Source organism: Cyprinodon tularosa, unplaced genomic scaffold, assembly GCF_016077235.1.
Source record: "Cyprinodon tularosa strain WSP-4 unplaced genomic scaffold, ASM1607723v1 ctg19, whole genome shotgun sequence".
NCBI classification, from domain to species: domain Eukaryota; kingdom Metazoa; phylum Chordata; class Actinopteri; order Cyprinodontiformes; family Cyprinodontidae; genus Cyprinodon; species Cyprinodon tularosa.
Window position 1 is genome coordinate 1,068,899 of NW_024038678.1, and position 26,192 is coordinate 1,095,090.

The 26,192-nt window shown below is 37.2% G+C and overlaps 1 protein-coding gene across 3 annotated transcripts; it reads right to left on the reverse strand.

The window, feature by feature from the left end:
* Positions 1–214: 214 nt before the first annotated feature.
* Positions 215–24,878, reverse strand: ampd2b (adenosine monophosphate deaminase 2b). Of its 3 annotated transcripts, XM_038283152.1 has the most exons (19): positions 15,882–16,023; positions 15,553–15,689; positions 9,448–9,572; positions 9,235–9,365; positions 9,076–9,144; positions 8,892–8,994; positions 8,553–8,757; positions 5,383–5,524; positions 5,178–5,267; positions 4,266–4,395; positions 3,970–4,164; positions 3,752–3,883; positions 3,477–3,640; positions 2,839–2,965; positions 2,571–2,734; positions 2,288–2,408; positions 1,922–2,095; positions 897–1,007; positions 215–788 (listed from the first exon to the last, which is right to left on the reverse strand). In XM_038283152.1, exons 3-19 carry the CDS (start codon positions 9,475–9,477, stop codon positions 573–575), a joined length of 2,304 nt encoding a protein of 767 aa, XP_038139080.1. In that variant the 5' UTR covers positions 9,478–9,572; positions 15,553–15,689; positions 15,882–16,023; the 3' UTR covers positions 215–572. The 3 variants fall into 3 exon arrangements, with proteins under 3 accessions (XP_038139080.1, XP_038139079.1, XP_038139081.1); XM_038283151.1 differs by lacking the exons at positions 15,553–15,689; positions 15,882–16,023 and adding an exon at positions 24,809–24,878; XM_038283153.1 differs by lacking the exon at positions 15,553–15,689 and having other exon boundaries at positions 15,882–16,017.
* Between the last annotated feature and the right edge of the window lie 1,314 nt (positions 24,879–26,192).

A 26,192-nucleotide genomic window follows, 5' to 3' on the forward strand; every position in this document is an offset into this window, starting at 1 on the left:
TGAATTGGCTACTACATTCAACAGCTATTACTAACTGAAAAATGTAATGCTTGACTTTGCAGGAAACCATCAAGAAGAAAATATAAATATTTTGGTGTGCAGTGTAGTCTGTCTAAAAGAAGGAGCCAAAAAACAAGATTAAACCCCAAAATATCCAGAAAAGTAGCAAAGTTAATGTTCCTAAACTGGGCAGCAGATGTATTCAATTTATACATTTTAGTGTGAATTTAAGTTTATTAGTTTTAATCCTTTTGTGAATGCATAAGACTTAGTTCAGCAGTTACAGATATTGCACATAAATGGTGAGAGAATATGGTATAAACGTATGATTCTTTTAAAAGGAAAAAACATCAGGTGACATTTCATAAACGGCATCACAAACGAAACAGTTTAAGGGAACTAAAGGAAGGGAATTGAGGATACACTGATACAATTTCTGATGTTAGCAGATTGTGATCATCCTATATGGAAGGTTGTCCTTTTGTTTCTCATGTATGATATGTTTCTATGCAAATATATCCAATGTCCTCATATGGAAACATGGACTGAGTTAAGCTGTCTGCCCTGCACATTTATTTCTCTGCCTGCATCGCTCCCATGCACAGTGCCCCCTCCTCCACTATGGTCTCTAGCTCATCTGTGCGAATGGCCTGTGTGATCAGATTCAACTCTTCACACATGGTCTCGTAGCGGTATGCCACACGGATGTCGGGGACGTTGGTGCGTCTGATGTCGTTACTCTCATGGCCTTCTTTGATGTAGTTTGAACCAAGCCAGGAGCTCTTCACCTGTCGGGAGCAGAGGGAGATCAAACTTTCTGCAGAATCCTGGACTGTTTCATAACAGTAAAAAGTAAATGGGTTTAATATGGATTGCGTTTTATAGATAAATACTACCTTGTGAGAGAATCCACTCATTAAGACGCTGTTCCTGGCTAACTCACACATGTCACATGAGCTCAGTTTCCACACCTGCGCAGCAATACTGTACTCTTCCATCAAGGGCTCCTGCACCAAATAAACAAATGCTCTTCAAACTTTCCTAAAAATGACTGAATTTCCACCAAGAACAAGTTTTGATCTTGATAGATTTATTAATAGACTTAGATTTAACAATGTTTTATTTTGAAGTGGATAAAATTCCACTGAAACAACTTGTTCATACTGTTTTATAAATGTGATAATACCTTCACATTTTGGTATGGTATGATTTTGATGATTCATTATCAACATTATTTAATTTTGATTTTATTGTGTAGACCAGTACAAAAGTGTGCTGGATTGTGAATTGGAAGTTATATCATAAGTTTTTTATTTTTACAAATGAAATCCTGAGAAGTTGGAGAGTCCATTTGTATTAAAAAGGGACGCTGAAATAGACTAACTAACTAACTAACTAACTAACTAACTAACTAACTAACTAACTAACTAACTAACTAACTAACTAACTAACTGTCTGTCTGTCTGTCATACATAGGACACAATTGCCATTTATTCTTTTTCTTGTTTTTTTAAATATGAACTTAAGTTACAGCTGATTTCAAAAAGGATCTTTAGTTATAAAGTTAAGAAAAAGTAGCAACAAAAAAAAAAAAAACCTATATGGAATAATTTGAGTGCTTAATCACAGTGCTACAGTGTGGTTTAAAGTACTACTTTTTAATCGTAGTACTTTTATCAACTCAATTGGATGTAATGATTAACTTCTGTCTAATGGCCTTAATAAGAGCCCTTCTGAGAGCCAAACACTTTTAATCAGCCAAGATAAGCATGTTTATTCCTTGAGAAAATGTCATTTATTACTTAAATATTAATTTAAATGAAAGAGATTTTTTTTTTTTTTAAGATTTTGTTGAAGGCGACTCCAAGTTAAGGTTCAGCTTAAACTGCCACTTTAAGTTTGTTGGTAGGGCTATTGTTACCTTGGTAAAGTGAAACTGCAGAGGATCATCTGTGGATAGAGAGACCATGAGGCCTCGGGACAGGTACTCTGGCAGAGGGTTACGATGGTAGCTGAGGAACAGACTGTTATTGCTGAGAGGAGACATGGCGATGCCGATCTGAGCCAAATAATATAGGTACTGCAACACAGGAGCCTGCAAGAGAAACGTGATGTTGCAATTCATGCAAGATAGATTCCCTTACTTTCTAAGAGTATTTTAAAGAAGTGAATCAAACCTAAATCCATTCAAATGAAAAAGGTCTGATGTCCCTTTAACTAAAGGTTTCATTAGAATATACAACAAAAAAAAAAATGTCCTGCAAAATTGTTTTAAATAATGTACAACCTTTCTGAGCAGCAGCCCATGCGAGATGTTTTCTGACAGCATGAATCCAGATACTAGGTGATGGATCGGCCCTGCTTCCCCGCAGTGAGGGCGCAGAACCAGGGTGGGAAACCCACGCTGTCTGTAAAAAAAGAAAAGCAACAAAACAAAAAAATGCAGAGAAATGCAAGAAAACAATGTCATTATTTTGTTTTCTGGGCAGTGAATGTCATCAACTGTATTTTTTTCTAAAGGTATTATAAGAAAAAAAACAAGAAAGAAACAATCAGATCCATTAACTTACTTGCGCAGGTGATTCAACACAGTCATGTTTGCATACATGTAGTAGAGGTAGTAGGAATATGGTGGGTTTTCCTCCTCTGTCCAGTTGACCGGAAGCGGACTGTCCAGGTTGAAGATATGCTGCTCTGGTTTAGATTCATCATCCACGCTGTCAAAGCCAACAACCTGAGAGAGTTACAAGAGCATATATGTTAGAAAACCCTCTGATGAGGATTTGAAAGTAATGTGGAGGGTCAGATTCATTTAGTTGCTCAGTGAAGTTGTCGTACATGCTGGAGGAATAGGTGCAGTTCAGGGTGGCTGCCAGGGTTGACTGTGACCTCAAACAGAGGACTGAAGATGTTCTCAAGCATTTCCTGGAAGTTGGACAGTTGTTTCTTTGTATGGTACACGTCACTGTAAAGAACAAAATTTAAAAAAATAAATCTATTACAAATTGTTGCAATGATGAGTGTCAGATATTCACAATACTAAATTAAATTGTTCTATCAGTGTTTAGCTCAGATTTTAAGTTACTACAGTAGAGGACTGTTATATTTTCCTTAGATATTTATATATCCATTTCCAGATATATATATATATATATATATATATAGATAGATAGATAGATAGATAGATAGATAGATAGATAGATAGATAGATAGATAGATAGATAGATAGATAGATAGATAGATAGATAGATAGATAGATAGATAGATAGATAGATAGATAGATAGATAGATAGATAGATAGATAGATAGATAGATAGATAGATAGATAGATAGATAGATAGATAGATAGATAGATAGATAGATAGATAGATAGATAGATAGATAGTAAAAGCAGGTGTTTGAACTGCATAAATAAGACAGTATAAATAGTTGAAAGTATATAATAGAAAGTATAAATAAGGAAATAAGAAACTTACAATAGTCGTGGCACTTGTACAAGCCACCTCACATTGGTGGAGTAGACCTGATGTCTGACTGCCCATTTGGCCAACTTATCCCACTCATCTCTGGAGCGGCCATAGATGGACAGGCGAAGCTCCACATTCTGGTACTTGCTCTCCTCAAGGTCAGCCATCACCTCCTGAAAAAAACAATTATGGGAACAGACAACAGAGGGAGCCATTGCCTTAAAATGTAAATGAGAAATTTATAGTCTATAGTGAGAGAGATGGTGTATTCTCTGTAGGAGGACCTTTATAATGTGACCAAAGTACTTTCCCTCAATACAGTTGTCGGTTTTGATGAAGATCTCTCGCAGGATTGATTCACCGATAGGGTTATATTTGGCATTGAATTTGTCAAATCGATGGAATGTGTTACGGTCCTGAAGACAAAAAAACAGTTAAAACACTTTGTTTCCATCTGTTACTCTTATTATTACAGTTCAGTCTTTAAAGAAGCAATACTTACGGCATGCATGTCCAGGGTGTCCACGCTAAGGTCAAAGGCTGTCAGGTTCATAGTCTCAAAGACCTCCATGAGTGTCTGACCTTTGCCTTTCTCCATGTGCACTATCTCTTTTGAATACTTTTTCATGGCTCTTTTGATAAAACGGAGAAGATGCTTCTGGTTCATGCAAGACGAAGCGTGAATGTGAGTGTCCACCTATAAAACAACCCCCACAAAAAGAGAAGAAAATTACTGTGGATTCTGGATTTCAGTAAATAGGCCTAATTATTATGAGGTAGAAAAGGTTGGAATTTTACCTTACGGATATTGTAAAAGTCTCGATGGGGAACCTGTTTCTGTGCTGCTAACTCCTTCATCTCATTCAGCAGGATATGCATCTGGAATTTTGAGCTAAGATACTGCAGTCGACGATAACAGAAGGACTTTCTGTGGGGAAGGCAGAGCACAAAAGCAATCAGAGCTCTTACATTTTTTTTTACAGCCCTTTTAAAACCTTAGTGTAATTTGTTAGGAATGATGATACTTGGTAGCTCAACACAAAGTCATGCAAAACAATAACAACACAATATTACATTACTATTTTACAAATAAAAACTAAATCCTGCTTGACTGATCTCTGCAATGTGCTCTCTGATCTGTCTGTTGTGTAAAACCGAATAGTTTCGATTACTCCGAATTTTTTTTAGAACTGATTATGTCAAAGTTTTTGAGTGAGAAAGACTGAATATTTAAGTTTGCAGAGCTTACATGTTTACCATAAAAAAGTCCTGTAAGTCCTTACAACTTACTTGCTGAAAAACTTTAAGGTATTTGATTTCCACAAAAGTTTTTAGTATTTCGGAACTCATTCATGTTTACAGCATTGCTGCTGTTTATTTACTAATGCTGCTTCACAGAGCAGCCTGATTTATACTGAAATATATTTTTATAGTTACATAATATAGTATATTATTATAGTTTTTTTTCTGGAGGGACCAAGACTAAAGGCTGCTGACTAAAGGATTTCCCATTTTTCAGTTATAAATCTATAACATTTCCATCCACTCCAGAATTATGTGCTTTTTTGTTAGTTTGTCATATACAAACCCTACAAAAAGCTGCCAGAAAAAAACCCTAAAACAACATTTGTACATTTGTATGTTTTCTATCTCTGCATTAAAATGCATATGACACAACAATAAGATCTTTTTTTAAGAACTCCAGCTTACACTGGTCCATTAATAATGAGGGCCATCATGACGTTCATGTCGGCAATGTACTCCTGCAGGTCTGGATACGGCAGGTCCAGCTCTGTGCTCCTGTTAGCAACATTACAGTTAAACAAGTCTGGCTTCTGACGCTGAAACATGTGAACTGATTCGAAAAACAGATGAATTCTCATAGTCACCACAAGAGTGATCCCACATATCTTACTTTTCCATTACTTCTCTGCTGGTGTACACGTGCATGACTCCGTTCACCATCTTACAGCTGTAACCCAGATCAGGGGGCATGCTGGCTGGGTCCTGGTTCTCGTATGGGTGCGCGTCAGAAGCAGGTGGGTGCACTGTGGCATCTGTGAGGGGGCAGAACATCGTGCTCAATCTGAGCTCAGCAGCCCACACACAGTGACTGCGTGTTAATGGGTGGGTAACAGATTGTAGAGCTTTAAATCTGTGGGGCTGCCAGGTTGTATTTCACTGATACAGTACTACTGTGCTCATCTAGTATATTATACTGTTATTCACACATAGCCACATTTAGAGATTCACTTGCTTTATTGTCAAATAAATAAAAAATGTGAAAAGAGGACAAAAAAAATTACATATTTAAATTTCACTTATTTTACAGTATTAAAATATGATATTTTGTTGATTTTTATTCAGGCTTTCCATCCAGGTTGGAGATATTTCTTTAAAGTGGTCAGCTGGTTCAGTAAAAATGGTACAAATGAACAAAGAGGCTCATTTGTTGTTTTAGACGTCCTACATGAGCTGCTACGCACTCTGACACTTATGGTGATATATTTAACTAAAAGAAAAAAAGCTTAGATGGAAGGCAGCCTACGTAAAAGAACTCACTAGCTGCATGTTCTGTTGGAACAACTAAGTCCTTCTGCTGTATCATAAATGGGAGAGAATTCCAACTGGGTGTCATGATCTTGGCACTGATGACTAGATCATTAATTATTTTCTTTCACCTGCTTAGCTCCGCCCAGTTTTCATCTGTCCTCATCTGATCCACCTGTTCAAGCTCCTATTTATGTTGCCTGTTTCCAGCCATCAGTGCCAGATTATTCAAGCAGTGTGTGAGAGTAACTGTAGCATTCCTGTGTTTTTCTGATTACCTGATCCTATAAAAGTTTCTGCCTTTGGACTTCAGAGTTTTGTTTTGCCCCTGTTTGCCTGATCTGTTTTCGGACTGATTCCTGGATTCTGCCTGCTAAACGACCTTGGATTTGTCTCCTGACCTCGGCATGGATTCTCCCTCGATACCTCTTCAGCTCGTTGATCTTCTGGCATGGTAACCTGCTATGACTGGTTTTGGATTCTTCTGCTCATCATTCTGCTCGGCTTCTCTCCTGGAACTCTTGGAGCAGAGAATCAATCCTCCTGCTCCTTCCACTGGGCTCAGACTGAACTCTTAACCAGGTTAGGGACTTACATGCACGTAATCGTTGCCCATCTGAGTTTGGTAGTGACTAACCTGAGTTTCCACATCTACAGAGTTTCCCACGATCCTGCCCCAGCTGTTGAGCCATTGTTCATTGAGCAGAAAATAAATGCTTTTCTGAGAATTCACCCTGATCTGACTGCTTATCCTCTGGGTCCTAAGTTCTTACCCTGGGTGCCCCATGCCATATTACAGCCATTACATCCAGAAAACTATTTTTAGATATATAAGTCAAAACCAGAAAGAACCAATGGCAATGCAATCATTCTGTTTATATGGAAATCTTCTGTACTATCTATTAAGTTTTTTTTTATTTGAATTAGTTTATTTATGTATTGCAACACTGATTTTAAACTAATACAACATTGAATTTATCATAACATGCAACAGGCACAAGCCATTAAGAAAATGTGAATTGTTTCTCAAATGTAATTAATATAAGACATAGGAAAACTAAACTAAGGAAAGTCAGTGCCAATGATCAAAAGCACATGAGGTCCTTGGTGTAACCAATAAGTATCTTTTTTCTTTCTTTGTTTAAAAATGGATCGGACTCGATTCGATAATCTGTAGTTTGAATAAATACATCTTTAGTTGTTTTGCTTTCAGTGGTACATGTAAGCCAGATGGTTTATAAAAAAAATAATAATAAAATAAAAAAACATAAACGTATTTATTAGAAAAACATGCTGTGAAATGACAACAACTGGCATCAAAAATAGGAAGTGTTGTTTTTGTTTTATGCTAGGTGCCATAATGGCCCCAAGGTAGTGTAAAAATAAATCACTCAATGTCCTTCGCATTAGCTGGTGTTAAAAACAGCACATGGTACTTTTACATGTTATATGATAAAAAATGGTAATAAGCCAGCCCAGAAGGTTAAGAGCTAGTCCATGCTTTAACAGAAAATCTGTTAGAAGCAGGGTTTTAACAACTGTCCTATAATATATATTTATGTATATATTTTTTTAAATCTTGGTGAAAAACTCAATGTTCTTTATCCAACAATTTCTGCTTTAACCTGCTGGTTATATAAAAGATTTTTAGCAAACCACTAGACTTCTGAAGATTATAAGAGAAAACAACTTGCTTTCAACAAACTTTATAGTATAGCAAGTTAGGGAAAAGAGCTCTTCTTGTATGTATTGCCTGGCGCTATAGAGCCGATCAGCCAACCCGGCTTTGAAAGTATCAACAGGGGAGGATCAGGGCTGGCTTTTTACCATATTTGATTATAAATTTTGAAAGAAATATCAAGTTCCGTTTTAAGGTCTGCTGACATATTTATATACCATCTAGCATAAACCATGCCGCTTGGTATTTCTGTACTTTACTTTTCTCCTTTAACAAAATGGCAAATATGAATGAGAGGAATCGCCAAAGTCTATAAGTTACCTAACCAGGCATTACATGCAGTTATTCCCACTGATCATAAAATAAATAAAGATTGAACACCCAACAAGAATATGAAGATGACTTAATAATACAATGTAAGTTTTAAGTCTTTGTCTCTAGAGGGATGCATTTCATAACTTTTTTTTTTTTATCATCTAAACCTATGGCTTTAGGTGAAAAAATAAACATGGTGAATAATTTAGATTGGTGTCAAGAAACTCTCCCCTAAAAAAGGACATTTCAACCTGTTTAAAATATTATCATAAAAGGAAGATATTAAATCAAAAAGTAAAATATGGATTGCAACAAAATGATGGAAATTATTTTTGTGCACAGATTTTTGTGCAGTGTAGGATATTTGTTTTAGTCTATTACTGGGACTGAAAACTGGGAATCTTCTGGATGATTCCCTCCTAACTTTGTAAAATATTCTTTGAGCTGCAAGCAGTTTGACCGGAGACAACTGTCACCATAAAAACATCTCCCCTTGGCTTGTAACAGTGTAAATATAGAGGAGTGATGCTGTACATGCCAACCTGCAGTGGCGCTGTACTCTGTGACCTCTGCAAACTCCTCCTCCTCCTCATAGGTGTCTAAGTACAGAGGTCTCTCACTCAGCTCCTGCAGGTAGCGAGCCGTGGTCCTGCAGAAGCTCTGCATTGACAGGCCCATGTATTTTTGTCTAATGAACAGAGCCTTAACCACACATTTGGCAGCATCCAAAAGATCTGTGAATGGAACCTGCAGAAAACAGTAATAGATAAAAAGGAAGCTGCAATGGACGAGTTCATCTTGATGAAGAAGGGACAGTTGCATTAATGTTGAAGAAACACTGAAAGTCTGATTTAAAAAGCATCAACTTCTCTCCAACTCACCCCACATTTCTCCTCTCCAGAGATAGAGACTCTTAGGTACTCCTTCTCTGTGACAGCAACTCTCTCCTGTTGTTTGGGAGTCTGGCTCTGCTCTTTCATGAATCTGATAACAGATTCATAAACCCATGATTCTTTTTCTAATGATAACAATATTAATTTGATAATTAAATGCTTTCTGACTCACTCCAGGTCTGTGGCACTGTCGGTCTTCATGAATTCCTGTTTGGCTCTAAGGAGAATGTCAGGTTCAAACCTAAACCCAGAAAATATTAACACACTTTAGAATATGGGCTTTGTTAATAACGCCCATTAATCATGCACTCCACTCATGTCTGTCCCTTACTTGACATCCTGACTAATCTGCCGCTCCAGGCGGTGGCGCTTCTCCTCCAGCTGTTCGATTGGGCTGTCCTCCGGAAACTCATAGGGTGCACTTCGCATCTCACTATCCGCCAGGCTGCGGGAAAACAGCTCCTTTGCAAAGAAGCAGAAACAACCTGTTAAATTTAACATGTTAGTTAAAAAGAAATATCTGAATGTTCTTGTAGCCCCAGACCTCAGCTATCTCCTTGTATTTTCCGTCCATGGATGTGCGAAGGTCAATGGATTGCTTCAGGGCCACTGGGAGACCAGGTAAGGAATGCTGGGAAGTGAGGAGACGGCGAGGACCACGAAACTCAACTGCAGATAAATGGGAAGACAAAGTAACACCTTAAAAAAAAAAAACACATTTAGCAATGACCTTTTTGTCAGTATAGATTTGGCACAAATATGATCTTTTTTTAAAAATACAGTTGCATTTGAAAGTTTACATACACTGTCAAATGATAAATTCACTCAAGTAATTCAAATAATGCAAAACTAAAAAAAAAAGTATTTATATATATATATATATATATATATATATATATATATATATATATATATATATATATATATATATATATATATATATATATATATATATATATATATACATTGTAATGCCAAAAGTATTTATGTGTCTTCTTCTTTGTATATGTACATGAACTTTCATAATGTTGATCGATCTCATGTTTTCTTAATAGCTACAGTATATTCTATAAATATATCTCTTAGGGTAAAGGGGTGTGTTCATAGTTGTATAAGAAACCCCAAACAGAAATATATGCTCTATTTCATCCTAAATACATATGTCAGAAACATTTCATTCGCCTGAGATCAAAACTCTGCATAAGCCAGTCACATTTCCTCGTAAAATAGTACACATATTACACGCGCAATAGGGGTGATTAAAACAACAGTAGTCATTGATCTAGTGGTAAACCAATGCTTTTGGCAGCGTAGGGTATCGGCTTATAGCCTAGACTGAGTTAGGACTTCTTTTTAAATGGACATTCAGACATGTTTGTTTGAGGGAACTCCAAATGCCTAAGTTCTCTGTTTCAGGTCTAACATCAGTTATTCTGTGCAACTTTCAATCGCTTTCTAGACAGCTTTTTTAATATATTTGATTTTGATTTACAAAAAGCTGCAAGCCTAAACAGTTTGTAGCGAAGTCCTTACCTTAGCAGGTTGGTCAAAGATTTTTATGGTTTTACTTATTTGATTGCCAGATCTTGAACCACTCCGTATTGTTCTTTTTTGGAAACAAATGTTTTACTCACACTCAGAAATTCGACACATGCTGTCATTATTCTGTGATTTTTTAAAATTTAAACTGTTGGCCACGGCATACACTGTGTGGGCGTCCTCTGCTTACCAAACCAAGTTGTGACATTGTAGCCTTTTATAATCCTAAAAATGAGCAAGCGAATAGAGAGCTCAGCTCTAACTTATTCGCCTCATTTCATGCAACATGAACCCTCTTAACAGTGAGTAAAACAGTCCGCTCACTGCGTTTTTTGCAGTCCAGAGGAGCTCACTAATGCTCTGTGCCTTCATACACAGTGAAACATTTGGTTAAGGACCAATCAACAAAGAGGAATATAGACCACAGTTTATTAGCAAAATCCTACTTTACACAGACTCAGTCATGGACAGATGAGAAGCCCCTCAAAAAAATGTAAATATCTGCGACAAGGATGGAACTGAGTGGGCAGATGTATTAAAGGAAAGTTTATAATCACCAGAAAAAAAATTATTACAGATAGACGACCTTAACTAATGTATCTCCTTATCATATGTGTATTTTTGGAAAGACATCCATCCTTGAAATTATGCACCTGCTACTGAAATATTTATCATGATGTTAAATATTTCATTGCCTGAATGGCAGAGTGTCAGTGGGTCTAATATCCCTCTGTATTTGTGGACCATGTTAAGAAAGCAGTTAGAGAGGATGCTGCTGTGATAAAGCCTGAGAAATAATAACTGGACAAATAAAACCTCTATCAAAATGTAAAAAAGAAAAGAAACCTGGAAAATGTAGAATAGATGGTTAAAAGTAATTGGCCAACCCAGAGCCTTCCACACATTTTATCTCACTCTGCCTAACACCATCCAATCAACACATCCCACTCAACACAGGGAACAAGTTAGCTGGGACCACATGGCAGCTATGTCAAAACATAGACTGTATCTGATACTGTGGAGCCATAAGAGAAACAGATTTATCCTGCATAGACATAGCCAGGAAATGTTCAAGAAAACTCTAAATTATGTCATAATACAGATAAAAATTAAACAGACAAAGTGTGGTAACCTGAAAAGGGATGTGGACAAGAGATGTCAGTGTCTTGTTTACGTCTATCAGATGGACAGTCTGATGAACAAAATTGTAATCTTTAATCATGGGGCATTAAAACCCAAAATAATTTCACCTCTTTCCACTTTCCACCAGCTTCTCTTGACTAAGCTGTACCCCACCCCATAAATCGTTTTATAGTTTTAGCTTTTTCTGTACAGTTTTTTTTTTTTTTTCACCCCTGCTTCTTTTCCAGGGCCTGTATTAAAAAAACAGTAATGGAAACATTTTAAAATTGGTGGGGTGGAGTAGAACCAGGCTAAGTGAAGTTGGTGGAAAGGGGGCATTATAGTTCATAGTTCTTTATTTATTATTAACTATATTTGTACTAGAAATAACACCACTGTGAGAGGACTTGGAGAGATAATTTAGTAATTTCAGTCAGATGTGTGAAATCAATGCAATTTAAAATATATAAAATATATTCAAAAGAAGCTATTGTTGACCTCATTAGCCTTTGTATAGAAGTGTAAACCTACATATCCCTGATTTAACCAAAAGTCAAATTTTTACTTAAGTTCCTTTGCTGAAAATTTCATTAAAAAAATTAACAATGAGATCACTGCAGTCAAAAAGAAATAAAAATATCTGTTTTTTTTTTTTTTGCTATATGGCTACAAACAAGGCTGACTTGATAAAAAAATGTAAACAAAAGGATGCTTTTCTGTACTTGACATATAGAAGCTCCTCCGTTTATAAGCAGTAACCAGAGATGTTATCAGTGCTGTTGGTTCAATGCATATTAACTGTCTTTAATGAAACCGGACACTGATGTGGAGGACAGGATGTGACATCTTCAATGGGCCGCAATAAGGCCGAGCCCAGCCAATGCTTCAAGACCTGAAGTTAAGCCCCTAATGGCTGCTATATTTGGATCAGCATTTATGGTTATGTAATGACCCCCCCCCACACACACACACTGTCAGAGAGCAAAACGTCTGAGATTAAAGTCATCAGTGTTTTGCGTGGAAATAATCTGGCTCCATGAAGGTTTCAATGCCCAGAGTTATCCTGGAAAATGTGTTACACTGGTTTACAACATCATCCAAGACTTGTTGAATAAAATAAAACACTTGTTTCATACCTTCTGAGTCAAAGTGAGGTTAAATAGGGTTGCAGAGAGAAAAAGGCTTTAGACATTCACTCACCAGGGCACTTTAATAAACTCACTTGCTCAGTCACTTGTTAACAGGAACTGCATATCTTCCCATTCACTTGCCAGAAACTGTGTATTTAAGCATCCACACAAAGACATTTAGAAGAAAGAAGGTAGAAACTTGAATTTAAATTTTTATGGTGTCAGAGTGAGTCAGTATGTCAGAAAATGATGAACTGCACATCAACCTATCTATCCTGTTTTCAGGGAATAGATAAAAAAAATAAACTATCCCACCAGAGGCAGCTGTATGTACAAAAAGACATTGCTTATCGCTTTTCAGAGGACAATGAGCAGACTGCATGAAGCTGATAAATGTCAGAGAAGCTTACATAACAGCCGAGACATTAAGTTCTAGAAAGTGGTAGAATTCAGTTTCTCATTGGACAAGAGCTTGGAAGAAGATGGACCTTAGCAGTGGAAGACCAAACCAAGATGTTCAGTTGATAACATGAAATTAAAGAGCATTTATAGTCACCAAAAACTAGAGAATAACTTGTTGCAAAAGGGTTGCCTCTTCTAAAGTCAACATTTCTACTGTATGATATAAATGTAGGATCAGAATTTGGCTTTGGATTATTCCTGCTATGCAACAACAGTTCAGACTTGCAGTGTCGTAATAATGTGAACATTATTAGCTCAAGTGTTGTTGCTGACAATGTCCCTTCCATTATGACCAGTGTGCCAACATCTTCTAAAGGGAACTAGAAATGGAAAACATGCTGCAAAACTATTCAATTCACTGTGAGTCAGTAAACTCCACAGTTCAGATCTCCATCTGACTGGTCACTTTTGGGTGGTGGTGGAGTGAGAGATTAACATAATGGTTGTGGAGTCAACAAATCTACAGCAACTTAACGATGGGAGGGAATATAGATAAAAATATTTAATGGATGTTGTAGTTTGTTGAATCTCTCAAACAAACAAATAAATTCTGAAGACAAGTCGTACCCAAAAGAGTGACTAATGATTGTGTATTTCATTTGGTATAGAGTCCAAGATGATAACTAACTCTAGTAAAAAAAAAAAAATCTAATACAAAACAAGAAAAGAATAAAAAACCTCTCATGATTATCTAAAAAATAAATATCAAGATATATTATTTCTTAAAGTTGTCTAGGAACATTATCATTTCAAGAAAAGTCCCTTAATCTCCAGCAACAAGTAAACATTTTTAGAATGAATGAGCTTCCTTTGGGTATCTCAGTGGAGCAGTGGGTAGCTCTGCTGCCTTGCAGCAGAAGGTTCCGAATTCGCTTCCCGGCCTGGGTTCTTTTTACATGGATTCTAAATGTTCTCCCTGAGCATGCCTGGGTTCTTGCTTGGTACTCCAGCTTCCTCCCACAGTCCAAAAACATGACTGTTAAGTTAATTGGCTTTCTAAAATTCTTCTTAGCTATGAGAGTGTGCATATATTGTTGGTTGCCCTGCGATGGACTGGTGACCTGTCCAGGGTGTACCATGCCTTTTGTCCGTAGACAGCTGGAGATGGCACCAGCACCCCTCGTGACCCTGCGTAGGATAAGCGTGACAGAAAATTGGATAGATGTTTATAGTAATGGCTTTGACTACATGTCTTTGTATAACATCCCATAGTAACACAGAAGCAGGATTCCTATGGGATATTTAGGACTAATACTGTAGAGGAGGTGCATTCGAAAATCTTCCTTTGCTCGTTTTTCCAAAAGAAATAGACTGTATTCCACTGGAAATGTTTGTTTTGTTTCAGCCTTCTGCCTCTGGTTGAGGCATCGACATCATACACGTCAACACATCTCATTGGTCCAAAGCACTTCAACATGGAGGGTACCGCATCTCTTGGCTTCTGGCAAGATGTTTTTTCATGAGCTGATAAATTCACAAATCTCGTGACAATTAATCTTGTTTGCAGGGTAAGTCTAATAGAACCTATAGAGGAAATTGCAGTGAAGACAGGATTGCATTGAGGAAAATCAGGGTTTCTAAAGGCCACAGTTTAAAAAGTGCCAACATTTATGGCTGCAGCTTTCCTGCACTCTAAATTCTTTTTAATGAGATATCATTAAAGGTGTTGAATTTATGTGCTTTTACAGCACGGAGCACAGAATAACGTTGCACTCCCCCTTTCTTACCTGCGATTTTTGATTAAGACTCAGCTGACTGAAAAAACTATTCATGCAATTTGCGCTCAAATAAATCTCAAACTTGCTGGATGATGTCTGTCGGCAGTTATTTCAGTCAGGATCAAATAAAACCAACATTATAATGTGACCACTGGTAGACTGTACCCATTTACACACATCTGTTAAACTAACATTTTATAACAATTAAGCAGCATTTAAACACCTGTTTCTTTACAGTTCACTTTATATTCCCAGATATGTTTTTTTGTATCTCCAGTGGAAGCAGGTGCATGCCCACGAGCCAGAGCGGTTATTGAAACAACCTCCTCTGCCATTCTGCTTTTGAATCTTCATTGTGCGACTTAAAAATACTAAAAGCTAGGATGCAGTCAAGCTTTAAAACTGATGTAAGATCCAGTAGCTTCAGTGGGTAGCACGCATTATTGATTCGGATCTCTTTATTGTGCACACTTGCACCTTTTTATCCACTCTGCAAATGTAAGAGGAGGCAAGTTTGTGCGATCAATTGGCACACAGTCCCTTCAGTGCTCTAAAGACAGTGCTGCTTGGGGCTGTTACAGAGGACAGGCAGAGGAGAGTGGTGGTGATGGGAAAAAGCACAAGAAATAAAGGAGAGAATATTTTGTGCATATTTGTAATGAGGGTAGTGGAGCATACCTGTCTCCTTAGAACCAGTTTTAACCAGCAGCTAGCAGAGGCAAGGGAGGACATACAGAGGGAAGGAGGGAAAGAGATACTGTCCCAGCTGGGAGATGGAGCATGCCAAACAGCAAATGGTCCAGGAATGGCGACTGCTGTCCTTTCAGTTTAGGTTAATCATGATGGCAGGCAGGGAGGGATGGAGAGAATCAAGAAAGAAACACTTCAAGTCAAAAACTGCACATTCACTCGCTCACATATGTGCCTCTGCATCAATGCACTCACAAAGTCAACCATCAGTCATCCCTGCTTTCATCCATAATCTGTCCCTATTATACAGTACATACACAGAGCAGGTCCGGCAGATCCATGAACTCTCCCACACAGCCCCCTCTGCTCTGTCTGCCTCCTGGTTCAGGCCAGCTGTCGCTAGGCTAGCTGCCTCTGGAGCTGATCTTCCTCATTTAAAAGCCTGTGACATCCATCTAGACCGTACCACAGGAGAATGACGAAGCAGGGGGAGACAGAGAGCTTCAGCAGAAAATCCTGTCTCTCCTGGGTTGAACTGCCTAAGCAGCACCCCTCTCCTCTGCTCATTTGTCTGTTCTGTGCTTTGCTGAACGAACCATGTGTTCAGGATGTCTGTGTCATCTGTGTCTGAAAAATACTGTGCTGCCTCAGATGTAAGGTTTGCCATTTCAACACCTCTTTCTTGTCTGATAAATATTTTAAATCTGAGTGGGAAAATGTGTTCAATATCTGATCAAACCCGAACCTCCTCTTACATCTATTAACTTAAAGAACCAGAATATTATTCCCTTTAAGGTTATAGTATTGTTTTTTTTGCAAACACAGAACCCTGTAAGTATTTACACTATGCTGCAAAAAGTAATGGGTAACTAGTCTTTCCAAACAAATATGAACTTGAGTATTATCCCATTTTTAATCCAGCAAGTAATATCAAACCAGTGCTTGCTTTGAAGCTACGGTGAGACAGTTTCAACTCTTCTGTAAAGGCTTTCCATATTTTAGGGATTTTCATCTTTCCAGAGGAAGAGAGTTGAAATACTGATATCGGATTAGGGCCTGGCTCAAAACCACTACAACTTAATCCCATCTGCACCTATTATTAAACTTGATACAGGAGGTAAGTACTGTTCAGGTAAGCACTAGTCTCTTCCACTAATACCACCAACAGCTGTCTGAGGATTATTAATAGCAACGACATTTCTTTACACAATGCAAAGGTGGCATGCTGTGACGGCACCATGCTGGAGTTAATTTGTTCCCAGATGTTTGTAGAAGCAACATGCATGCCCAGGAGCTGAATGATATACACCAGTTGCCAGCGAAGGGAATAAAAATCCTGTATTAATTGATCTGGACATATGACTGAATACTTTTGGCAATTTTGGCAATGAAGTGATTAGTTAGTAGATTTATTGACAGTTAATAGGTATCATTCACTTCTCGTGAAAGTACCTTGATTTACTGTTATCATCTTATCTGTATCTGCACGATTTTACCAATAAAACCATCAATGATAATGCTTTCAAATAATTTCACAAGAATAGGCTGAAAATACCATTGACAGAGAAATAATAAATCCTTGCATCATTGTCGCCTTTATAGGAATTGTTTAGCCTGAATTAGTTTTCAATTTAAATACTTTGTCAAGTGCTTTTAGCTTTTGATGAGAAAATTTAACTTATTAAACCTTGAAAACTATCATAAGTAATCTGTAATTTTTTTATTTTTTTTTACTGACACATGGTCATTATTTCAAAGTCAGCTGACAGGATATGGGATTGATAGAGTCGAAAGATTTGGTAAAAGTCAACAGGACTTTAACAGATCATGAGTGCGCATTTAGATTTTAAATCTTTACAGAATCAGTTTCTTTTCTCAAGGATTTTCTTTTTATATATTAATAGATTAATAATTTTTTCTCCCCTTAAATAACTGTCATGACAGCAAAGTGTGACTATGGATGCATGAAAATGGAAGCGCATTTAACAACAGAATTTTTTGATAATGCAGGGTGCTTCCTAAAGGACACTGAAGTAGAGAAGTTGCCATCCAAATAGTGCTGGCAATTAGGAAAGAGCTACAAGAAGGAAGAAGTATGCTTCCTAGCACGGATGCAGTTAGCATAGGGATCTTATGATGTTCCTAGCCACTGCCAGGAGGTATATGGTTACTCACAATCCTTTGAGAGACAGGACATTTCACCTTTTCTGCTCTTGGTGGACGCGGTTGCATTTTCTTGCTGATCCTGCACCTCCCTGTTCTGTCCTTGCTTTTCTGTCTTGGGTTTTCTGAGCCCTCTCTTCAGATCACCTGAATCAAACAATGTATCTGGTCGGCTGGTGTCTCAATGCAATAGATCAAATTTTCTCAACTGAAAGACAGGAAAAGTGGGACCCGTCCTGTCCAGACGAGACATCCTTTGTGGGTTACCCCCTGGACTCCTGGAGGGCTTGGAGAATGGTGTGTTTTACGTCAGTAAAGGACGTTGAAGACATATACATGTTTGGATTTTTGATACTAGTAATTCTTCTGTTTGGATTTGTTGGAGGACATGTGATGTATCTAAAATTATTTAGGATTTTGGTGGCAATTTGTGAAACGATCAGGCTGCCGGCAGTGGTGGATGCACCCACAAAGGCTGTGAAAGAGCAGGACCGTGAGCTGAGCCGTATGCTGAGTGCGATGGAACTCAAGCTCGTTGCGTTGGTGCTGCTTTATCTAAATTAGCTTTTGCTTTCTTTCTGTCTGCTAACTTCTTCAGTGATATTTTCCTAATTTATATATTTATTTTTTGACTATTAATGCTGTATTATACTGTTGTTCTTCTTTCTTTACTTTATTGTTTCCCATGTTTCATGCTTTGTGATATTTTCCATTCACTTTGATTCTTCTCATCTTGTTCCTATGTTTTGTCATGATTCTGCCATTTAAGTTTTCTTTTTGTTTAGAGTTACACTTTAATTTATGTAATTCTGTATTTTTAAGTCATTAGTTTCATTTCCATTTATTTTCTGGTTATATTTAAGCAGTGTTGTATTTTTTGAGTTGCTCTCTGTTGCCCCCTTGTGGCAGTCTCCATTTCCCTAGCTCCCTTCTAGTTGCTCTCCACACCAGCTCCCTATTAGCTGATTAGCCCATTCTTTGATTTCCCATATATACACCTCCTGTGCAGTTCATCATTGCTGCATTTTCTTCATTACTTCATTACCCCATTCCTCTGTTCCTTTGATTTATTCCACTTATTGTTTCCTAGTTTTTGGTTCCTGAAGTTCTTGTGGATCGGTTTTGGTTTATGGCTTCTGTATTTTTACTCCTTCATTAAATTTTGCAAGAAATATTTTTTGCCTCCTCAGCTCTGCATCTGGCCCCTGAACAAGTATACTCTAATCATGACAGTTGACCCTCCTTATTAGGTCAGAAAGATCTAATCTGCTTTTCTGCTGAAGAAGTCTTAGCGTTTACCTATAGCTGATGAATATCTCAATCCATAATGATGAATAATTTCATAATTTTGATTTGAATCTAGGAACATTTGACACATAGTTTGACTTGGCAGCCAATAAAGATAAATATAAATTTGTTTAAGCAATCTGTCAGCTTAATTCCATTTCTTTAAATGTAAGGTTTTACCAATAAATCATATTCATTTCATATTAATACCTTTCAATTATATCTCTGCATAGGAGTGAAAGTGGTTTACAATGCTTTTAGATGCTTTCAGCCATTTTGACACCCTATCAAATAGATAGATAAAAGTTATTAATTAATCCTCTTTAAAGTAATATTGATCTTAGACGTACAGAAAGCTGTGAAGTGAAAACTGAACATTAGTAAGTTTTTTCAACGCATCTCTTAAAAAATTCATAACTAATTTGGCAAATATCTCTCACTATTTTATTCCATCTATGTTTTTAATCTTTCAATTTTTCTTTCAGTTTTGTTTAAAAAATAGATTCAATGATCTATAGTGAGTTAAAAGGCTTAACTCCATACAATCTGTTGGATAATAAGGTAACATTACATTGAAAAAAGAGTTAAAACATTAGTTAAAAAACAAACAAACAAACAAACAAACATTTTCAGCCATTTAAAAAAAGATAACCCAATGTCAAAAACTGTACCTTTCCAGCAGGACTGGGTCTCTCTGTAAGTGCAAAAAGCAGCTTCTATCAGGTATCTGATAAAACACCATTCAGCATCTAGGCGACAGAAAGGTGACCCCACCCTATCAAAACCCTGTCCATGCCAGATGTTCAATCAAAACAACAGGGGATGGGGGGTGGAAAAAAGTGTCTGAGTACAGGTTATCAAATGTGTCTCATTGTCTTTGTCAATTATTAATAAATGTCTTACTACTTCACATCAGATTCTGGCTACAGTGGCATTACAGTGTTTGTCTGTAATAGGCAGTGTGAAATCTGTTTGGGATCGTAGCGATGACAACAAAGCGGCATGATCAAAGGTCATTTACTGCATTGCTAACTGACCATTCCGAATCAGCCAACTGATTAAAGTGTATTATGCCTGGAAAAATGTAATTGTTTTTTTTCTCTTGACCCTTTACTCAATTTATGTCAGAAAGCAGACTTTTTAATTTGTTTTAACTGTGACAAATCCACAATGCATCGTTATTGTGATCCCTTCTGCAATAATACCCTGAAAAAGATTCAGTTGAAACAATTGCCTTTACAAATCACCTTATTACAAAATAGTGTTTACAGTAAATGTAATTTCAATTTAAACCAAAAGGGCAAGCAAAGGCAGCATGAACAAAAGAAGATGCATTATTGCCATTGTTTACTCTGGAGGAGCTGTGGAAATCTAATGCTTATCACTTAAAAGGACTATTATATAACATGCTCTTAACAAATGTTTAAGCTTCATGAAGAGTGGCTAGACAAAACTCATAAGGTTATGACTGTTCTATTCAACAGGCCACGGGACAGCTGGTCAGTTAAGAGGGTTGAATCTGAATGCACGACAAAACTGTAAAAAAATCCCTTAGATGCTACAGTCTCAGAGCCAGTCTTATGCTGGTGGGGGGTCACCTACTAACTGATTGATAACCCTAAACATGCATTCAGAGGTGTAACTAAAATGGTTTAAATGACACAATGCAATGCAAGAAATAATCAAAAACTTCTTAAAATAGGTGTATTTTAATGTAATTTTACCAGGTAACTAAGATGGCCTGTGTATTTTTGCCCCTAAAATAAGATAGTTAGATTCTATAATGGAGTTTTTTTACTATTATTATTTTAAAAGGAAATCATCTTATTGCATTTGCTAAACATAGTTATTTTTAGAAAAAATGACTTTGCCTTTGGCAGGAAGTCCTCCTGCGTACTGGATGTTTGGCCTTCTTCCCCTGGAAGGATTGTTTACTGAGTTCACACTGAGATTTTATTTTTTCTGGAGCATTCATATGCTGGAGCTCTGGTCCAGACTAAAATTCAACCAAGAAACTGTGTCAGAACCTGAAAACTGCCCACATTTTAAGATGTTATCACTGAAGAACGGATCCAATTTTCTTTAGTTGTGATTGCAGTGAAATTGTTTCTGAAAAGCAGTGACTCAGGGGGTTGAGGATAAATGTATTCCACATTATATTAGAAATATCTATTTTAAACCCTGTATGGTTTTCCATCAACTTTAAACATGTGCACCACCTTATGTTTTAAGATATAAAATTACTATAAAAATAAAATATTTAAGTTGAAGGATGTAATGTGACATGTGAAAAAGGTTTTGCTGTTAATGCATTTTCCTCTTAATGATTTTGAGTTATTCAGACGACTGTTATGATTCAAGAAGATATGTGCGGATTCATTTACAGTTATTTGCACACATTAGAGGTAGAACAAGTCCAAATTGTTTCGAATTGATGTGGGCGAGCTAGAAAGTGGGTGTACATTCATCCAAAGCTTCTCTATGCTGGGTTACATCCTGCAATACTGTGATAAATACAGAAACTACCTTACAAAATGCACTCTAAATCCATGTTGCTCTGATCCTGAAACAAGATTTCCCATTTACTCCGCTTTGAGTGAGCTGACTAGTTAAAGGGGGTAACCTGCTTTTGCTGCATGCAGGTATATGTTATGTGTTGAAAAGGTGTCGCACAATATATATCTATAATACAGAGTGGTTGCAGCAAAAATGCATCCTTTAAAGAACAGTCACTTGAAGAGACAATTAAAGGAACCATCTGATTAAATGCAGTTAAATCAAAACGTCTCTGCAGTCTGATTTTGCTGCATTCACAGATGCAATACTGTACAATCTGCCCCCAACGACACAAGCGCCTTTGCAAAACAGCACAAAACAAAAGAGATGAGTCACCTAAATGTCATATTTGCTTACTAAGATGGTTCCCTGGAAGCTTTAACAACATCAAATGTGAATGTTAGTTTTTCATGTGCCTCTGCAGAGTGTCTACATTCAAACCCTGAAGGCTTCAGATAGGAATCCACAGATGGTGCAGTCTGACTTCAGAACTGAAGATGTACAAAATACATTTCTTTATTAAAGCAGCATCTATGCAGTTATTGAATCAAATAAGATAATAATATTTTTTATTTACAGTCAATAAAGTGGTTAATTGTTCAAAACATCTGGATCTGTTAGCTGATGTTTTGCTCAGCTTTCCTGCTGTTGGATTAGATGTCGCTGATGTAACCAAGCTGTTGAGAATATTGACAATGAACGAAAGTCACAGCATGCAACTGTTGCCTACCAAAATGGTATAAAGAAGAATGTATTAATGAAAATATGCTGTGCTTGATAAATACTTGATCATAAGGAACATGGACATTACATCCATGTTAACATCAATTCAGGTTGCACTATATGCATTTCATTTCTATCATGATATAAAGTCAAGGCTTTGCAAACATAACCACTGCTCTAAAAATAAAATGTAAAACAACAAAAGAAGCTACTTTGCAATTACAGTCACATTGTGAGATGAGGCTTTTCCACCAAGCAGCACAAAATAATTATTTTAATTCCTGTAATTTCAAAATCAGGTGTAAACACCAATGTTAAAATGAAAGGTTTTGTGTTCTAACAAAGATGCTATGATAAATCATTAAGAAACCTTTACCTCATGTAATAGGACAGCCATCCTGTACAATATAAAAGAAAAACAAACCTAATAATTTAAGGTAAAGACATAGAAAGAGAAAATATATTTTTAAAACCTCACTATGTAAGTTTGCACAACCTTTAAGAAACCCTCTGCTGAGGAACATTTTGCTGCAGCTTCATTATTCAGTTTTCCTGAGTATATAGACAATCTAATGAACTCAATTAGAGAAAGCAGGATGAGCTGCAGCTATTTCCAGCAGGTACTGGTTGTGTTAAGAAAATCCACACTTAGTTAAAATCTACAAATCAAGGTAGTAGAACATGTCCGAGTGTGATTGACTGAAGTTTATTTATTTGCTCCCAACACTGAACATCACCAACAGAAGACCATAGAGAAGACAGCTGAGGTTCTTAACAAGGTGGTGAAAGGTTCAACCAGACGGTTGCCAGTTTGAACCCCAGCTCTTTCCATCTCAGTCCTCGTGTCTTTGACTTAGACGCTTGTCTCACATTGCATTCTGATGGTGGTCAGATGACATGGTGCCTACTGTGTACTGCAGGCTTGCTTTTATCAGTGAGCCCCAAAGTAACTGTATGTGAATGTGTGTGTAAGTTGATATGTGTAAAAACCATTGTGTCTAATACAAAGATAAAGATTAGGAAGGTGTTTTTATTTGTATTTTCTTACACCACAGTTAAGTCTGCATTTATCTAACAAAAACATTTCTGGTCCGAGAGAGAAAATATAACTTAATCAAGATGTTGCTTGGGTATTTGGGTAGGGATGTGCACATTTATGAAACCAGGTTATTGATAAACTGGGATGCTGGGATAATGTCTGATATTATGTGGAATAAGTTTGAAATGACTTATTATGGTTTCAGTGCATTGATCTGGGATTTTAAAAGGTGTTAATATGCTTTTGATGACGCTTATAGGTCAAACAGCAACAGAGTTGTTTCATGGTGGCACCAAACAACAGAATGATACCAAAACCAGGTGAAATTTTCATTGTTTAAAATTTAAGGGAACCGAATGGCTTCTCTGGAAACCTTAGCCAAAGCAAATGAAAACTCTGATCATATTATATAACAACTGTAACAATTTTTTAGATTATATTCAAAATCAACTGTTGGCCCCCATCTAGAACCACCAATGAGCAGCAACATTCTTACCTTACATAACCATTGAGGTTTCTACTAACATCATCTTTACAACTCTAACAACTAACTACGTTAGTAGTAGCACCTATAATTGCCCCTCTGGTTTGTGTTCTGATCTGAATATTAATCTCTTGCAAAAAAGACAATAAAAAACTCTTCGGTGCAGAAATTATTTGCAGGTAGTTGTGCATTTGAAAAGTTAAACCTAAAAGCCTCAGTGTAAGGCTAAATGAGAGAGATATGATCTTAAGAAGCTGCTTATCATGGAGATGCTTTTACCACGTTTTACAGAGCGTCCCCTGAGCTTCATGTAACAAATAAACAAGTTTTGCATTTCAAAGAAAGTGTAGCTGGAGCAGGAAAGGACGCCTCCTCTTTGTGGTTTGGATAAAAGGCTGAGCGACATGTGCACACATCAGAGGGGACACTAATCCTCTCATTCAGCTAAGGACAAAGTCCTGAGGTACCAACATAGGTATTCTTTCTTTGCAGTTATCCAGCTGTGCAAAAAAAAATTCAGTCATCCAATTTCTGCTCTCAAGAAAATTAAGTGTAGTTTGTAACATGCCTTGAAAGTAATTAATCCTATTGCTGTGTGGTCATCCAGTTTAAAACAAATCCGCAAACAACAAAGGAGTTTGTACCTGGTAAAATCAAGTTACGCAACATCCAAGGTTTTGATATTGCTGCAGCTTGTTGAACTACAAAATAGCTTTTTGAAACCATGAAACATGACAAATATGAAAATGAGCATTATCAGGAAGGCTCTAAACAAGTATTATACATCAGGTTATATGTCTGAAATTATCCCAGAAAAAAAAAAAAACTATTGTTGCACCTTCTAATAATCAACAGGTTTGGATTTCAGTAACTTCTGACAGAAATTAAAGTAAAACACAGAGAATGTTTCAAACATGAGACTTTTCAGTTACTCCTCTAAAACAGTCTAAACTGAAACATGGGATTTAATGTTCATGGGAGACTCCACTCACCTGTGCTGGCTGTGTACTGCAGGCTGCCCCGCTTCTTAAAAGGGGAAATGGGCTTGCTTTTGGCTCCAGAGCCACCGGATGCGGTGCCGGAGGGCACGTTGGAGGACATGATCCCAGGTTGTGTCAGTCAGCTTGGCTCGGATGTAAGGAAGAGGAGGATGAGAACTGAGTGAGTAAGGCTGAGCTGTAGAGGATGGAGAGATGCTAGATGAGTGAGGAGGGAGAGGCAGAGATGGAGGAGGAGTAGGACAGCCAGTAGAGATGTAACACAGATGCTTGTAGCTTGAGGGAGTCTTACTGCAGTCAATTGAGTGTGTGAGCAGGGATTTCCGGACTCACTGGTTCAGCATCAGCATCCCTCTGCAGAGAAACTGACCGCGCCCCCTCTGCAAAGACCCCCGTGCCTGAGCTGCAACATTGAAGGGGGTGGGGAGTAATAAAGGGGCTTGCTTCCACTCTTCATGCGCAAAAAAAAAAAACACCCCACACACACATAAGCACACACATCGACTACAAAGCACACACTGCTCTCCTGTTGCCATGACAACTACGAATCTCTGCATACTTTTTAGTGAAGAGTAGGAGAGAGAAAACTTATAACACATAATAGTAAAAGTGGTTGTCTTTAATTCAACAAGTAAGTGTGAAATCATATAGCATCACAGTGATCTGATCATATTAATAGTTGCCTTTAGTGCACAGCTTTAGTAAAAACAGAGGAAATACAGCTACAGTATGTTCAGTCTTAACAAGAACAGACTCAAAGTTCACACACATTAAAACTGAGTTATTGCATGTTAAAAAATATATAATGTTTTTATGGACCAAAGTTTTATTTGGTCTACAAAACGTGGACCAAATAAAAAAGAAAATCACAGTAAAACCTATCCACATTCATTGATCAAATTTCTCCATGAATGCATCTTACAAAATGTCAAGTACAGTAATACCCTAAAATATTAGCATTTCAATTACATCCATTGTTATTTGCTTTATCTAGATTTTTCCGACATCTTCTTGCTTTACATACTGTATATTGCCCTCTCTCTTCTCACCTATTGTGATAATAATATGACCAAAATCAGTACAATGCTGATTGGACAGACAAACAAGCAGAAATGCAGATAGGTATCTCAATTTTGTCAGCTAGCTGTGACTGCTTAACCTCACTGTGTCATGATGTGTTTAAAGGTCTGACCGAAAGATGCAGAGAACCACTCAGAGAGCAAGCCAAAGGTTTGACAGGTTTATTGAGGTAGGGTTGAAGGGGGTAGATCTGGAAATAAGAAAGCTGGTGAACAGGAACTAAAAAGGTCTGGAGAGGATATCACAACGGTTAGTTCAGGGACCGTAGGAATCTTGAATGCCGTAAGGTTGATGCTAG

What these genes read in the sequence shown, in the direction of transcription:
- ampd2b (XM_038283151.1), bottom strand. Translation starts at nt 9,477, where the DNA reads ATGGACGGAAAATACAAGGAGATAGCTGAG. An exon ending in AATACAAGGAGATAGCTGAG is followed by an intron (nt 9,366 to 9,447) that starts GTCTGGGGCTAC and finishes TTCTTTGCAAAG; the next exon opens with GAGCTGTTTTCCCGCAGCCT. An exon ending in ACTTTTACAATATCCGTAAG is followed by an intron (nt 4,165 to 4,265) that starts GTAAAATTCCAA and finishes GTTGTTTTATAG; the next exon opens with GTGGACACTCACATTCACGC.